Source organism: Silurus aristotelis (assembly GCF_946808225.1).
Source record: "Silurus aristotelis genome assembly, chromosome: 10".
Taxonomy (NCBI): Eukaryota; Metazoa; Chordata; class Actinopteri; order Siluriformes; family Siluridae; genus Silurus; species Silurus aristotelis.
This window is the reverse complement of record NC_139583.1, coordinates 25,031,576-25,049,986: the sequence shown is the minus strand read 5'-3', so window position 1 is coordinate 25,049,986 and position 18,411 is coordinate 25,031,576. Positions and strand designations below refer to the sequence as shown.

General features: G+C 36.7%; 1 protein-coding gene across 1 annotated transcript; it reads right to left on the bottom strand.

The window, feature by feature from the left end:
• Positions 1-1,155: 1,155 nt before the first annotated feature.
• Positions 1,156-16,220, bottom strand: LOC310732409 (HHIP-like protein 1). Its single transcript, XM_083552923.1, has 9 exons — positions 15,648-16,220; positions 11,089-11,735; positions 10,413-10,556; positions 7,271-7,599; positions 6,208-6,334; positions 5,303-5,448; positions 4,605-4,686; positions 3,589-3,671; positions 1,156-2,671 (listed from the first exon to the last, which is right to left on the bottom strand). Exons 1-9 carry the CDS (start codon positions 15,909-15,911, stop codon positions 1,740-1,742), a joined length of 2,754 nt encoding a protein of 917 aa, XP_083409049.1. The 5' UTR covers positions 15,912-16,220; the 3' UTR covers positions 1,156-1,739.
• Between the last annotated feature and the right edge of the window lie 2,191 nt (positions 16,221-18,411).

Genomic DNA, 18,411 nt, shown 5'->3' with positions numbered 1-18,411 from the left:
TACACAATTTCATACATATTTGTCCCCCCCAAAAAACAATATCCAACCTTTTTAGTCACATTATTTTCATTTGATGTAAAATGTACTGTAGTTTCAGAGAATCACCAACAGGGGGCGTTTCTTTAAAAAAATCAAAACCGAAAGATGCACTCTCCTGAACCACTACATAAATGAGAATGACAGGACCAACATTGTAGCATATGCATATGAAGATTTTAAAAGAACATCCTAAAAAAGCAATCAACAGCACCACCATCTTAGAAAGGTCTGCTTTGTATGGTTCAGTAACTTCCTCGAGAAGTTTTCTTGGTACAGCACAGCCAAAGTGATGCGAGACTGTTGCATAGATATCTATACTACTTTGCTATGTAAAAAAAGGGAAGGTATAATAGCGCATAGAGAGAAGTTATAGTATAACTACTATAGATTGGATCGAAGCCACAATTTGTAGAGAGAACTTCCAAAATCCTCCAGCTGCGCCCCCTGGCGTACATACAATGTAATGTTTCAATGTGATGTAATAAAGTGTTATTCTTGTGATAAACTTTGACACATAATTTTCCAGTAACAACAAAAATCTATGATTAAAATGAAATTATGAGTCACTACTGGCTGTGTATTGAGTCTTTTAAAATATATAAAAAAAAACAGAACTGAAAAAATCTTGCATTTTCAAGTCATTTATTCAAAACTTTTGTACAAGTTCATTTTTTATATATATTTATATATTTTTTTGAAACCCCCCCCAAATAACAATGTCCAGCATTTTAGTATCATTATTTTCATTCGATGTACAATCTAGTTTAGTAAATCTACTAAACACAGAAATAAAACAGACACTTACCACTGACCAACTGTTTACTCACCAAAAGCTTTAAAAAGTAATAATAATAAAAAATCAATTTAAGCATTAAAAATCACGAAGCTTCAACATTAAGTAAATGGGTATGTAGAAAAAGTTATCTGACCTGCAGCTCTAGTTGGCCACGTGTGTGTGTGTGTGTGTGTGTGTGTGTGTATGTATATGGTGTGATTTAGTCAGAAACAGAAGATGGCAGCATTATACAAAAATCTTTTACACTAGCTGGGCAAATGTTTGTGTTTCTGACACTCATAAATGTGTTTTTTATATATTTTTTATTTTGGTACTAGCCCATTTTTGCTGTTATAATAAGCTCCACTCTTTCCGGAAGGCTTTCCACTAAATTTTAAAGTGTAGCTGTGGGGATTTGTGCTCAAATGTTTGGTCAAATAGTTTATGTGTATATGTATTTTCTATGATTTGTTAAAAGGTAATGATCTTAAATTTGGATTCTGGTAAAATGATTGTGAATTCTGCACGATCATTCGCGAGTTGTGTATCGGAAGAGTAGATTTCAAAAAATTAAAAGTTAACCATGTATATAAAGAGCTGAAAAGTGTCTTCCTGTTAATCCTCCTTTTAATGAAAATATGAATTTGCTTGAACCTGATTAAACACAGAATGTATTAGCTATAATAAAGCCTTGTCTTAGTCTGAGATGATCAACACCTCCCTTTGATCATGCAACAGCATCATCATTCATCATTATCATAGCAATCTGTCAATAATCATTTCAAAAGTAATTCCTGGCAAGAATTCAAACACAGATGAGATTGATGAAGTGATTCATCACTATTTGACAAACACAAAATGCAAATCAAGAGTGAGATTTCTGGATTTCAGTCATTCAAGGTTGTTCTGGGATGTCAAATGGTCATCATTTGACTTCAAACACTTCCTCTGAGGTACACACCACCCCTACATCTTCTGCATGTGAGCAGTTGTGTTTGCCGACTGTTGCGTGTTTGCAGTGCAGCAGTGTCCTCTCCGTTCCCTCACATTCCACATCATCCAGAAGGATCTGGAGGTTAGTGGCCACACGGCCCATTTCGCCAGGTTTTGCCACCCTCAGTGCTCTAGCAAAGCCAAGCTGCTTGCACACCACTGTAGCTGCCTTATTGTCAAACAGATCATCACACACCGTACCCCACTCTCCCCTGATAAGGATCTCCACTCGTCCACGATCTGACCGGTATGGATTTGGACTTACAAGCCTCACTTGCCCACTGCGAGACCTTCTGCGACCTCCTTTACCTTTTCTTTGCCCATTTTTTCTGCCTTTCCCCCTGCCTCTTTTGCGAGGCATGTCGGTTGGTAGGGATATCCTCAGGGGGGCCGAAGTCAAATATACAGGCCTGGAGGTGGTGGTGGTTATAGAAGCAGTCCGATATGGATGGGTGTTGCTGGAAGCGTGGGGTTGCTTGGTGGATGGACGTAATGTGGTTGGCGAAGGAGTCCTATGAGGTTCTGATTTCGCTTTCAAAGTGGTAACATACTGTGGCCTCAGTGTGGTTCTCTGGCCCAGAATTGAATGCACAGTCCCAGTTGGGAACTGATGTCTCCTGGAGACTGTAGGGTTTGTCGTTACTGGTTTGAAAGTTGACTTCGGAGCAGCAGTCGTCAGTGGTTTTTGAGTAGGTTTTCTGGGTTTCTGAGTTCTTGCATTGAGTTTGGGCTTTTGAGTAAGGATTCTTGGAGATGTAGTAGTAGGTTTCCTCGTTGTGGCCTGAACTGTGGTTGTGCTGGGTGTAGTAGTTGCTTTGGTCTTAGGGGGAGCAGTGGTTTTAGGTTTTTTGTTGATGACAAATTCTGTAAAAGATCAATGAAGGGATTTAAACCTAAAGTATTTGAATTGTATTAACTGAATCTTCATCCAAACTGATTTAGAAATGAGAATAAATACAACAAAGCAATTTGACTCTACAACCTTCAGTAGTTCTAAGCCTTAACGAACCACTCATCGCTTCCCAGATTTCCATATAAGCCTAGACTGAATCAACTGAAACAGTTTGTTTCACTTTAAATGGATATTTGGTCCATAATTTGTAGATATTTGTCTTTCACAGATTGGTGGAACTTGTCCAACTTTACTTCTGAGAGACTATGGCACTCTAAGCTACACCATTTATACCCAATGATCTTGATGACAGTTAACCTACATAGTTGCACAATATTTTTCCAACTGTTTCATTTCAATATCACTCACTTTGTCCAGACTTTTGTTGCCCAGTTCCCACTTTTTAACTCTTATTTCCGTAAATGGTACATTTCCTCATTTTAACCTTTTGGTATTTTTTCTATGTTCTATTGTGAATAAAATATAAGTTAATGAGATTTGCAATTCATTGCATTTTACTTTTTTAGTTGTATTTGCTGTTCTCGAATTCTTAATCAGTAGAATGATAAGGGAAGAGATAGAAGCTAAGGAATAGGTGTGAACTGGAGCTGGTATTGGTGCAAACATTGTTTTTGGACTGTGTGAAAAGAAAACGATCTTCTTCTGTGTGGATCAAGAGAGAGGAATGCACACTAGATGAGATGCCAGTTCATCACAGAGCACCACAGATATGCACATTTCCACCAAGGGGTAATTTAGACAGCCAGTGCAACTACATGTTTAATACATCAGATTGTATCCATGTAATGACATTAAGCCTTTTGTGGTTCATAAAACTTCACCGAAAGAGTTTAACATATAAGATGAAAACAGGGGTTGAATTTCTTACCCGTTTTAGGATGGAAGTGAATCAGTTTGCCCTTTATCTGGACAGGAGTGGGTTTGTTGCTGCACTTGCCTGGAGGTGCCCGCCTAGAAAAGGTTAAAATACATTTTGCTCAAACTTAGCTTTACCGAAATTATCAATGAGTAGTAAACTGCCTGCAGGCCAGTAATGTTTGTGCCAGCAAGAATTTCTATCATTTCTACATGCAATCTAAGTACATTCAATGCTTTAGCATCTATGGCTCTAAGGGTCACACCATCTGGAAAATACTATTTTATATTATCATACATTATACTTATTTTGTAGGTTTGCCATTCACCTCCTCAGAAAAAAATGTCTGAATACGAATTCTTGTTTATTATAGCTTACTGTTCCATGTACTGGGTGCAATTCAGTTAAAATGTTTTCTCTTTTGCTTCAAAGAATCCCAGAAATTTACTATAGAATTTAAGATCAGTTGATTTTGCAGCTCAATCAAAGTGTTCCACATATGGTTCTAAACACAATATAGTCCTTATATAAAACTGTGTTATAACTTTGCTTACCCGTTTGTTTATCTACATTTAGTCCCCATTTTCTTATAATAAATTCCACTCTTCTGGGAAGATGTTCCACTAAATTTTGGAGAGTGGCTGTGGAGATTTGTGGTCATTTAGCCACAAGGGCGTTAAAACGTACAATAGGTATATTAATAAGGGTGCAGCCAGTATACCAGCTCATCCTAAAGGTGTTCAATAGGATTGAGAACCCTATAGCAGGTCACTCAATACCTTCTACTCCAACCCATGTAAAGTATATTTTCATGCTTTGTGCACACAGGCATTGTCAGGTTGGAACAGGTTTGGGTCTCTTAATTCAAGTGAAGCGAATACTTAATGCTACCACATCTAAAAACATTTTATACAATTCTGTGCCTCCAACTTTGTGGTAAAAGTCTGGGGGGGAACCATATATGGACAGAAATGCCAGGTGTTGCAATATTTTTGTTCATATAGTGTATACTAGTTACATTGAAGTACCTGGATGGATCCACTATTTTGTACACCACTCCCCCTCTGGAAGCTGCACTTGGTATTCCTGTGGCTAGGAAGTATAACTCACCTAAACCAAAAAAGGGAATACAAATCACAAGCACATAATTATGATGTTACAAAATTCGGTAACAGAAGCAAAAACATAATTGCACACAAGCTGTATAAAAAACTAGTCCAAAAGATCATGTACTATAAAAAGCATATTTCTGTATCCAGCTAATTTTGTGAAGGCAAAGCACGAAAGAGCATGTCCAATAAGAAATAAGAAAAATAAGTTGTTTTTTTTCAGAGCATGACTTGGTTATTTTCTTTTTGTGATCTTTGGATAACAAAAGCCTAAACTTGTTGCATGTCACATGGACGTGTAAGGCTAAAGGTCTAGCTATAGCGTGTATGCCACCTAGATACCTAGCATAGTTTCCGGTGACTTGAGATTTGTGGAACAAGGATTCCTTACAATTATCTCTTTCTTCTGTATTTTCTGAACAATTGCTGGAAAGTTTGTTTGGATTAAAAATTTGTTTATTAGAGGGGCTGCGCATGTAGGACGTTTTGGAGACAAGGTGAGGGAGGCGAGATTGAGATGGTTTGGACATGATTGTTTTTTTGTTTGTTTGTTTGTTTTTTGGGTGGGGGGGGGGGGGGTGGTACTATACATACGTACAGATACTCCTCAAAGTTACCTGCCTCATCTTCACCAAAGGATATGATGTACTTGAAGTAGCTGTTGATCAGTTTTGGGAAGTGGCATGTCTTGTCTTTGCCCATGCAGATTTCTGTATAGTCCCATTTTCCAGTATCTGGGTTCTCCTTAAGAGACATCAGTCGCCTGGGTTCAGACAGAAGCAAAAGATTTTCATATATAGGACAACAATGACAATGCATATTACAAACTCTAACCAGGCTCATCTAGGTTAAATGTTTTATTAATAAATAAAGATCAATTGAATGAAATCAGAAACATTCATTGTTAATGGTAGACTAATTTTATATTACTTTGCTTGATTCACTTGATTCATGTTTGTTTTGTACAGAATTTGTTTGTCTGTCTTGTGAAAAGTATTATGTGAAATGTAAATACGTAAGCTGGAAATCTGAGTTACTGGTACCACCCTAAAATGGGTTATTTTCCAATTACAGCATGTCCCAAGGCGTTTTTTCTGGAACACTACTCATTCTTCTATTTATTACAGAATGATACCTCATACTTTTATTTTATCCATTTATAGCAACAATTAATGTTGTGAAATGTCTGGTAAACAGGGTAGTTCATGGTAATGCTTAAATATAACAGACACAAACAGTCATTTCCTAAGATCCTTATTTTTGCTTCTTATTAGCTAATAAAACCAAAGAAATCGCTACAGAGAAACTGCAACATATTTGAATCATTTTTCTCTATGTGAAGTGGCTCTAAGACATGTTCCTATTAACGGGTTACTATAAATATGACGGTTTAATACGAGCATGTCATGATGATGTGGACTAGCCAAAATGCTGTTTTATATATATTTATTTATAAATGTATGACTATTTATATTCTATACAAGAAATCAGAAAGTAAACACGTAAAAGACAAAAACTGTACCCGCTCATATAATCCCCAAAGATGTAGAGACCATTAAGATTTGGCATCTCACAGCCCCTGTATATGTAGCCACCAGTCACTGACTTCCCAATCTTATGTGGATAAGCAAAAATTGGCAGGATGTCATCTAAAAGAAAACAGCAAAGATGGCAGACAATGTATACAATGTATCCATGAAGATGTATGCGCTGAATAGGATCCAACCTAAACATACACTATATTTACAAAAGTATTGGTTCACATGACCTTTCCTGCTATATGTGGTTCTTTTCCAAACTGTTGCCACAAAACTAGATGCACTCAATTGTACAGGACATCTTTAGATACAATTTTGCATTCACTTGAACTTGGAAACCCAAACATGTTCCAGCATGGCAATGCCCCTGAGCACAAAGTGAGCTCCTTGAAGATCTGATTTACATGGTTTGGAGAAAGAGATCTTAAGTGGCTTGCTATAGAGCTCTGATCTTATCCCTACTGAACACCTTTGGGATGAATTGGAACACTGCACCCCAGGGCTCCTTACCTACATTAATACTTGCCTTTCGTAATACCCTTGTAGCTGATAAACACAAATATCCATAAGGACACTCCAAAGTCTAGTGGAACATCTTCCCAGAAAATTGAAGGGAATGCAATGCTCAAAAAAGCAAATTGGGAATGCAATGCTCAAAAATTACATACCAAACCTAGAACCAGATGTCCCAAAACTTTTGGAAATATATTATATAACCGGGCAGAATTCCATGCCAAGATAATTTTGCAAAAAACATTTACCTTATTGTTTTCTTCCATCAATGTTATAGACTATTTTACTTATTTGTTATATTATTTATAATTTATAATATAATATAATATAATATAATATAATATAATATAATATAATATAATATAATATAATATAATATAATATAATACAAAGGCAATTTAAGGGGTCTAAAACAATCTATTGTATAGTTGTATTGCTGTTATATGAATGTTGGGTGTTGATCCTAGAACCCTGAATTTTAAAGAATTATAAAAACTTCTTTAGAGCAAAGCAGAGCTGGAGTGTTTGTCTTACCCAAGGAGGAGTTTAAACAGAGTTTGTTGTCATAACAGGAGAACCCTTCCTTTGCCCTCCATCCATAGTTGCCTCCTTTTTCAATGATATCCACTTCCTCATACTTATTCTGACCAACATCTCCGCAGAACATGCGACCCTGTCCCTGGCCTGTGATCGGGTCTCCTCTGTCGATAGAGCAACGCCACATGTTTCTGACACCATAGGCGTAGATCTCTGGCTTTGCAGTTTCCTCCCCAATGAAAGGGTTATCAAAGGGGATACTGTAAGGGGCGCCGACATCATTGTTGTCCACATCAATTCGTAAAGCTTTGCCTAGTAGCGTGGACCTGCAAAACATGATGAAAGGTTCTCACTGATCTTTTTAAAACTATATGAAGCTATAAGAAGCTATATTATTTTTTTCTAAAATGTCAAGTTATATCAGTGTCCTGCATAAATCTGAATGGCACAATGTTGCAGCACACAGGGGGAAAATGGTACTGGGGGAAAAATGGGGTGAGTACACATGGGGCGATCACAAAGCATTTAAAATGATAATCAAACATAAATTAAATGAATAGACTCTTGGGTGGAGTTTGACATGTACTCTCTGAGTCCAGTAAGTTTTCTCTGGGTTTAACAGTTTCCTCCAACCTCTCCAAAATGCTGTTAGGTGGTTTGGCAAAGTTACATTGCCCCTTGGTGTGAGTGCACAAATGATGCCCTAAATCGTGTGTAAATAATGCTCTGATTGAGTGTGTGGATGGTGATCTGTTGCCATTCTAGGTTGTATTCCCATGTCACACCTAGTGTTGCTTGGAAAAATCTCAAACTTCCGATAAATCACTTACTGAAAATGAATGAATGAATGAATCAATGAATGATTGAATGATTCTTCCCTGCTGGCTACCTAAAGTCCCGCTGCCTTCTTTTCCTCAGAACGGTACAATGCCATCAATAAAAACTTTTTTTGTTGTTGTTTTGTCTGACATTTTGAAAGATGATCACTTCCGCCTATGCCAATTTTCTATCGCAGTTTTTTTCTCTTTGCATCAATTAAAATTTTATGTAAAACAGTACGTAAACACAGCTGACATGATTTAAAGCATATATTGATACAACTTCTGTAAAATATCATGGGTTGTAACAAGCATTACATGGAAATTTGGATTATCTCTTTTAGAACATTAACCCAAACTTTAGAGACATCGCATCAAATATATTGAATGTAATGTAAAAAGTTTCCACATCCCTGATCAAATTTAGTTTTTCTTCATCTGACATGATTTTTTTCATACATATTGCTGCTGTAGTCTGCCACAGGTAGTTACTGCAACTTCAATGCTTTGTGTTGAAGCCCTTGAAGCAGTTGATGTGCGCCACAATGAGACATTTAACATGTAGTCTCCATATTACCACTTTGCACTTTATCCAAAGTGCTGACCGTTGACGTCTTCATCTTGGCACCCAGGTTCTAAAGCCATAGTCTACACTGTGTGAATACGGCAGGACCTTTTTTTCCACTAAAAGTAACCTGTGTTTTAGAGTGGCCCTGTGCTTCTTTCTGTAGATTTACTGGTCAGTGCTAGGGAAGCCAGGCTGCCAGAGCCAACACTAATATTTTGAGGCTATGTCTCTGTCTGAATGAATGTACATTGGTGCCTAAGGGTAAATGTTTGCCAAACACCCTGGACAGTAACCAGCTGAAGTAACACATGGCTAATTTTCCTTTGCAAAAGTAAGCTATGGCTTCCTTGCTTTGAATATTTACAGATGTTTTTGGAAGAAGTGGGTCATATGGAAATCACTGAAGGGGTACAAACACTAATTGTGCTCATTAATAATAATAACAGGGCATTATTGTGCTTTTCATTTAACTATTTTTCAATTATGTATTTGACAAATGGGCGTAGTTACATTTGTAGTAACTTCTACATGGATGTATGGAAAACCTGCACTATTCGGCACTCTCAGAATATTTTCTCTTAACTGGGTTGTTCAATGTAAAATCCATTGGTGTGCTAGTTAATAGTTTTTTAATTAAGCTTTAAAAGGTTTACTTCCCTCTTAGGAAAAAAAGATGCAGATGTACCCTTGAGGTAGAGGTGGGCATTGGGATTGTGAGCCCGCAGAACCAAACAAAATTCCATGAGAGGGGGTGATTTATTCTCTAATAATTTCAGTTAAGGTGGTTAGGGTGTAATGAAATACCACAGAAAAGCTTTCTGTCTCTGTATCTTTTTTCAGTGCTCCAAATATCTATATGTGTATTTAGACTTACACTCCAAAAAATGTCTGTCTTTTTTATTATTATAAAATATTAACAAAGCATGGGCTGTGAAATCTGAAACTTCTTCCACCTCATCTACATCACTCCAGTTCAGAAAGAGTCTCAACGCCAGTCAGTTATAAAAAAATGAATAAACGATTGAACATGGGTTTTTTTTTACCCCCGCAAGCTTTATGTCCGATTGTTTATTCAGGCTGCATTAAAGTAAAAACCTATTAATGCAAAAAATATGTTCAGTCTCTTAACACATTATCCTCCAACCGTTGAGTTTTAGAGTCCCTGTGAACCTTCTAAAAAACTTTGTGCCTCCTATTTGTTTCTGCACTTGTATTTCTTTAGACCATATGACTTGTTCATTACAAATAAATATTCAGTTATTAAGTTAGATTCCTACCACAAAGATCACAGAAGGATGAATAGTAGGGTTCATTGACATAAATATATTGGATACAACTGATGTTATACATGCACTACATGTATATACTGAGTTTACTCATTTACTTATTCTTTTATTTATTCAATCATCAGCTATGCCCGATTTGTCCTAGCCCTAGCCTTTCTGTGTGAAGCTAATTTTTTCTTTCTATTTATGGGATAAAATAGCTATGTTTATAAATATCACCGAGAGATAACTTCACAAGTAAGTGCTGCATTGGGCTTGATTGTTCAATTATGTCTGTAGTAGCCAAAAACAGCTACTGTTCTAGTTAAAAAAACAAACAAAAAAAACCCCAGTCCTGTGTACAATTAAACGTACAGTTTAACAATAATTTTCCCTAAGTGCTTCCCCGCTGTAATGACCCTTGCATTATTGTACTTAAAACATTGACAAGAAAAATAAAACATTGCGGTCTGACAAAATTCACATACTTATTTTGGGAATTCCCAAACAGACCAAAGGGGTCTCCTGCTCTGCCTCCGTCTCCTATGAAGATATAAAGGTAGCCGTCCAAACCAAACAAAAGCTGGCCTCCATTGTGGTTTGATGCCGGTTCCACAACTTCCAAAAGGGTCCTGTTAACAAAAGCAAACACTATAAGAGAAAACCACAATATGCACTTTAGGTCTTAATTGGAAAATTGGAATTAATAACCTTGTATGGCATTGGAATTGTTTAATTATGCAATAGTTTATAATAGGAAACGATGCACACTGTGGGTAGTGGTGTGGCACAGCGCACTAGTGGAGTTGTACGTCTTAATCTGTTGTCTTATTTTTAAGTATGTAAGTGTGTAATTGTTGTGGTGAGAGAGGTATGTATAGTATATAAGGAGCCTGTGCTTTGTTCCAATTTTACATGCTTTATTTCTTATGTCTTATCTTCTTTAGGGAATGAGTATGTTGTTGATTACTTTCTTATGGCAGAACATCCTGTTATGGTGTATTTCTTACTTATATATCATGTGCCAATAATTTGTAAACTTGTGTGAAACTTGCATTACTTTTAGTTGTCGTAGATCAAATATATAAACACAAAATTTGTTGGTTGGCTGGTCAAATTAGATTTTCCCCAAATAATATTCATTATCTTTTCCATTCTGCTCACCTTTCAGATGAGTGATCCAGCATGTTCATATCTGTATCTGACAGAAGGAACTCACTGATCCTTATCCTCTCCTGCTTGTTCACAGACACAGAGTAATAGACATATGCCTTCTTGACCACGCTGAACCTGGGATGGAGAGCGATACAGAGAAACCCACGTTCATCCCCAGCCCATGGTGAAGTCAACACCGCTTTGGTGAGGTTCAGGAAGGGCCTGTCAATCCTTGAGCCATTCGGCAAGTAAATCCATACATATCCCAGCTGCTCGGCTATGAAGAAACGATGCGTCCCGTCATTGGCATGCACCATTGCCACTGGATTGCGCAGGCCATTTGCTACTTCCTGTAGGCAAAGCTGAATGCAGCCCTTGGGATCAGCTTGAACATTGCCCAGGTTAGCGTTTAACTCGTCGCTGGTAAGAACATTGGGATAGCAGTACTCTGGATCCTTCAGCTCCAAATAGTCACAAAATTTATCATGATCCTCCTCAATGATGGTAGTGATGTTGTTGTCTGTGAGCAGACTGAGTGTGTAACGGCACTGATGCCAGTAATCAGAACAGTAGTCACGGCAAAGGCCAGGAAGTTCACGCATGGGAGTATTTGCATCCTCAGCATCATACAGGTGAGCTGCATAAGGAGAGCATTCCTGCAGAACATAGCATATATGGAAATATTATTTGTAAAAACCTGTACCCTGGATAAGACACTATATGTTAGCAGGGTCAAATTTAAACATAATATCGCTATAATTTTTTTAATTGCCTTCATTCTCTTGGAAATATAATGCATGTTTAGTCTCACAGGATGTTTCATTTACAGTTATAGTATTTGGTATAAATGCTCTGGATTATTTGGTTGATGCCCTTATCCAGACTTACAATGATCTCTTTTTTTTATACAGCAGGGAAAATAAGTATTGAACACATCACAATTCTTCTCAGTAAATATATTTCAAAAGGTTCTATTGACATGAAAATTTACCAGATGTTGGTAACAACCCATGCATTCCACACATACAAAGCAAACCATAGATGTCCTTAAATGAAGTTATTTGTAATAATGGGAAATGACACAGGGAAAAGTATTGAACACGATGTATTTAATACTTCGTAAAAAGTCTTTGTTGGTAATGACAGCTTCAAGACTGCATGAGAAAATTAGTAGCACGCATTACTCAGGTGTGATTTTGGCCCATTTTTTTACACAAACAGTCGACAATTCTTCAAGGGTCTGTGGCCTTTTCTATAAACTTGGAAGGGTCTTGTTCAGGGGCCTAGCAGTCACATCTTGGTGGTGCTCGGATTTGAGCTCACAACCATCCAATTTAAAGTTCAACCGCTTAACCACTGAACTATGACTTCACTTCATCTAATTAAATATGTAAAAAAAAATAGCTTTTTTTGTTTAACAAAAAATGCATTTGGTCTTTTGCAGAACAGTTTTGAATATCATTCGTTATAATTTAATAAAGACATTAGAATGTATTGTCATTACATGTTTTAAAATCAATTTTTTGTATAAAATCTGACAACTATGCATACAAAAAAAAAATTCACTTTTAGTGAAAAAAATAGTAAAAAGTCCAACCCCCTATCTCTCTCTCTCTCTCTCTCTCTCTCTCTCTCTCTCTCTCTCTCTCACTCTCTCTTTCTCTCTGCCTCTGCCTCTCTCTCTCTCTCTCTCTCTCTCTCTCTCTCTCTCTCTCTCTCTCTCTCTCTCTCTCTCTCTCTCTCTCTTTCTTTCTCTGTCTGTGTGAAGTTTTTAGGAAACGTGCTACTCTGCACGTTCGACTTTGTCAAGTTCCCAGAATTCATTTCACTGGTGATGGATACTTAAGATATAAATACAGCAGCTCATGGGCACATTGGCTTGTCCAAGCCCTTATTACCTTTCGGCCACAACTCCACACCCATCACTGGTTCAGCCTCAACAACAATGTCGTACATCTACACCAAAGCAATCATCCCAAATGACTATAATGGCTTTACAACAATAAAAGTAAATACAAGTGGCTAAGATTTATTGCTTCACAAGCTGTTGGAATTGTAGTGTTTTACATATTTTCAAAGTGTTTTTTCTTTGATTAGAATCTCAAATGAACTAAAACCCATTTAAGGGTTATTTATGGTAAAAGCAAATGTATAGTCTATGTTAAACCACATGTGTAGCGGATTATGTAATATCTCTGCCTTAGTATATTTGGGTAAAAATCTTAAAGAGAAAACTAGAGTTGATGATTTCCTGTTTCAGTTAAATCCTAAACAAGACAGTGTTTGATTACATGTGCAACATCTAAAGATGTGCTTATTTACAAAAAGTTCTACATACAATTATCCACTTAGAATGTCACCAAAACCTTGTCATGCTTTCCAGACCTTCACTTTTTGTATTGTTCTACAACTCTGTAATTCACTTTACAGGAATAAAATAACAAAATAAAATGGTAATACGATTGCCCTTACGACAATCTATTCTTCAACTAAGTTTGTCATCTCAATACAGCCATATGCACATTGGCCCACTCTTTCCATCTTTGTGTTTACATTTCATTGACATTTCGATAATTGGGAAGCTCTGGAGAGGACTGGGATTTCTGTTGAACTTTTTTTGCTTAGATCGAAAACAGATGGTGGCCCAGTCCAAAATTCACAGCTGGCACATTTGGTACATTCCACGAGGCCTTTAAAACCCAATGAGCTACTTTCTATATGGTGAGTCAGCAGAAATCTGTCTTCTAATCCTCCACTGCGATGTCTGTATAACCAGATTGAGTCTGTTTTCTTATGAATTGAAATATAATAATCCTAGAGGCAAGACATTGTTTTTAAAATTTGGTATTATATGTAAATGCTTGGGATTGAAACATTTAAAATTTACACTCCATTTAGACTTTTTCATTGGCACATAATCAGGGCTTTAAATCAGGAGTACAGTTTGACACTGGCAGGTTTATGAGCTGCTATTATGCTGGTCAGCTCAAGCTTCCTGTTCAAATTTATATACCTTAAAGAGTATGTGCATGATGTTGATAGCAGTTAACTTTTAGTTACACATACAGTGTTGATAATTAATGATTTTCTGTATGTTTTATCTAATAAGAGGCATGCATTTTAGATGGATAATTAACACCTAGGGGAAATGCAGAATAGCCAATCCATCACCCATCATCAAGGGAAACCCAAAAAGGCCCAGGGAGAGCCTGTAAAACTACACATAGACTGTAACCCAAGCTTATGATTGACGCCAGGGTCCCTTGAACTGTGAGGCATCTACGCAACCCATTTCATTTCATACTATATGTACAATATTTACATGTTGTGTCTAGTAAACATGTTAAATGGCTACTAAGTATGGAAAATAACTAATATCTAAAATTGTATATACACAGTGTTGTATACATCCCTGAAGCATTGTACAATGCATACTGTAAATAGGGGAATATCATAGCAGATAAGGGATTTATATTTATATATTAATATTTAATTATAAATCTGTACTCCAAGCCTCCTATTTGTCCTTTCAATTTAAATGATTTTCTTTTTAGCAACCATATATTTTGCATCTGTATAATCTTTTGTGTTTTTTCTTACTTAATATCCCTAGCCACTGTCTGAGAATATGATAGAGCCATGTTCCAGATATGAAAGGAAGCTAATGTTTTGGTTCTCTCCAGGACTCTACTGCCACACAAGCAGCTCCCTGTAGTGAAGATAAATGTCCCAACAAAGGTGGTCATTGAGCAAAGCTTCCTCTTCAAGTGGTCAAGGGAATGAAACCTTTCCTCAGCCAACCACAGTACCTATGGTGGAACAGTGTGGTTAAATAAAACACCATTACTGAAGTGGGTTCAAACCAAATGAACTTGAGGTGCTGCAATGCTGTTGTTATTCCATTATCTGTTAAAGGCATCATTGAATGGCTGGTTTTGTCCTATATGATTAGGATCCAAATAGATCAAGGCACAGAATGCACAATAAACCCAAGAGTCAGACTTGGTTTTGCATAATGACATGTTTCAGTGATGTTCTAAATCTATGTGCATTTATTTGCCCATCAGGAGTTCATTTTGGTTGCAATCTACCATGCATACTTTTATATTTAGACATTTATTGTCCTTGTGAAGTGTAAGATTATCTCTAGACATGTACCCAATTACCAAAATGTTGGTGATTATATACTTTATCATCATGCTGTATTTCCTGGAGCAAAAGAAGTGGATGGATTATATCTGAATTTTAGTTAAACCTGTAAGGAAAACTATGACCACCAAAAGCATGCTGCCACAAGTGAAAAACCTACCATTCATTTAAAACTTGTAAGGCTTTCCATTACAACTCAGTGACATCAGGTTTTTACTGTAAACTTTACATTGGGTGAGATGCTGTGAGCATGACTAACTTTTCTATACATTAATTTTTACATAATATTTTTTCATACAATACGCCAGTATTTTTTTATTATTTTTTTATTATTTTTGTTTCAATGAATAATTTGTGGGTTTTGACACATGACGCTCCGCAGCGATGACAGACCTGGCTGTCTTAAATCTGAGTCTTACCTGGCACAAGATGCTGCGGATGTACTTCCCGCAGACCAAGAACCCAGAGTGATCAAAGTAGTCCATAATTTGTTCGAATCTTCTGGAAATCTGTTTGTCTTGCTCCAAATCGCAGCAGCCAAACTTGGCATACTCTTTGCAGAAGCGCAGCAGCTCCTGAGGCTGGAAAGGTGGCTTGAAGTCCAGGCATTGCGGGTGGGCATCAGCATGCAAAAAGCTCAGGAGGAGCCAAAGCCCAGCTCTCCAGAGTATTACTACACTCATGGCAGTAAAGAAAACAAAAGCAGGAGTCCCAGCCGGCAAAGATATGAATTATAAGGAAAGTTTTTTTTGGTGTGAGTCTGCTCCAATTGCTCAATTATTTGTGGGCTACTTGGATGCCTGTCAGCACTCTGAAAGCTGCTCACACACTTTCATTGGACATGAATAAAGAATGAATAGACTGAAGTTGCACAAGGCCGTCTCATTCAACAGTCTGAGTTCAAGCCACATGTACACACACACACACACACACACACACACACACACACACACACACACACACACTCCTCTACTCCTTCCTCCTCGTCTCTACCAGTGTCTCCTCCTCCTATTCCCGCCTTCTTACTCTTTCTCCATTTTCTCAAGCAAAGGCATTCCTACACTTTTAGGCTGGCCTTTATCACAACTTAGCCCCCCCTCCCCCCATGCTAAATTTATATGTGTAATAATACAATCTGGTCATGATGGAATTGGTTTTAACAATATTGGCATCACGATTCAACTTAATGTCTCAGAATATATATATATATATATATATATATATATATATATATATATATATATATATATATATATATATATATATATATATATAAAAAACAAGTTTCCTTTCACTGTATTAATATTACCCTCATAAAATGACCAGGCTTTTTGTGCATTTTTGTGCATTCATTCCATGCACTGTGGTTTTCTTGGGGATTTAAAATAAAGGCAATAAAGGCAAATTGTGTACATATTACAGGAAACATAAAAGTATAAATGGTTCATGAAAATGACAGTTTGAACTGTTTTGGCTGACATTTCCTCACAATGACCAGCTTTTCTTAAAAAGCTCATCTTGTAAATGTCCTTGTAAGTGTATCTGTGACCAAATCCATTTCTTCTCCTCTGTCAGACATTGTGAAATGAAAAACTATTTTAAATCCACATGAATATATTCGAGCTTGTGCAGTTTGCTACAGATGTGGGTTGTGTGCTCTGACTACTGAAATGTGAAAGGACGTGAAAATGCTGACATGACTGGATGCCAGCTAGGGGGCCTTGGAGTAAGCAAGTCACACTCTGATTGGTTAAAGCAACAGCTTGAAGCAGCATGGATCTCAAGCTGCAGTACCAAGAGGCCGCACTGTTAACTTCTGAAGGCCTCAAAGAACTACATGATGCGACACCTGAAATCTGATTGGATAGAAACTCCAACATAAAAATACACTCCTCGCAGCAGTAAATCCAAGAAAAATGCATTGAAATAAAGCGAATAAACTATTGGGAATAATTAATACGTATTCATGGACAAAAAGTAGATAGAGAACAACAAGAGAAAGTATGTTTTGTTCAAACAGAAGCAAAATAGATTAGGAAAGCACTCATATAAGGAAGCAGGTGTCTTGCCAGAAACCATTACTACACTTCTTTTTTAGTTTATTTGCACTCAGTCTAAAACGCATTCTCTGTTTTGCTTTCAGTATGCAGTAATAAAAAAGTTTGGGATTTGCTTCATGTGGTGACAGAATGACTAGCTCTAGCTCTAAGGCATAGCCTAGATACTTTAAAACAGCAAGCAGTGTCTAATGTCAAAGCGGAGTTTATGATATCCGGCTAGCCTTGGTTGTTTGTTTTTGCTGAATTTAGTTAGCTTATAGCTGTTGGGTTTCATGGTCTCATTGCTGACCTCATTGAATATGTCGGGGACAAAAATGGTTATTGGCAGTTAAATCATTCAGCAAACCAGGAATTTGCTTCATGTGGGAGATTTGTAAATCCAGCTTTGATGGTGTGGTTGAGCATAATCACGACTTGCGGGTAATGTCAGTCTTTGTATTTTCTGTGAAGTCACTAAATACACCTACACTAGCATTAGTCAGAATAAATGTTTTAAATAATAAAAAAATCAATGTCTAGATATAGATATAATGTTGTGGCACCTTACTGCCATGGTCATTTGTGCTTTTTGAGAGCCACATTCTAAAATAAGTGCCCCTTTTCTGTTATATTATACAAAAGTTCATAGGAAGGAATCAAAAGGAAGAAGGGACTCCAATAGTGGGTATGTTCATATCAACAAATCAAATATTATATTGTAGATTTCTTGGGATCTATTTTCTCTCAGGGAGGAAAATGTTTTATTTTATTTTTTACATTTTTTATATGTATTTTTATTTAAAATATACTTTTATATATATATATCCTCCCTGATATATATTGCTCATATAATATATATATATATATATATATATATATATATATATATATATATATATATATATATATATATATATATATATATATATATATATATATAAGCAATATCACCGATTGGCCTGGGGTTCATTCAGTGTTCCAGTTCATCCCAAAGGTGTTCAAGGTGTGGTTGAGTTTCGAGCTTTGTACAGACCCACTTGAGCTCTTCCACTCAACCCTGATTTTAAAGAGATTGTTTTATGCACAGAACCCACTGGGCCTTAGTTTCAATTGAATGGAAAGTATAATACTACAGAATCTATGT

Coding starts and splice junctions, on each gene's coding strand:
- LOC310732409 (XM_083552923.1), bottom strand. CDS start 15,911: ATGAGTGTAGTAATACTCTGGAGAGCTGGGCTTTGGCTCCTCCTGAGC. Junction 10,557..11,088: donor CTGGATCACTCATCTGAAAG/GTGAGCAGAATG, acceptor TTTTGTTAACAG/GACCCTTTTGGAAGTTGTGG. Junction 2,672..3,588: donor TCACTTCCATCCTAAAACGG/GTAAGAAATTCA, acceptor GATCTTTTACAG/AATTTGTCATCAACAAAAAA.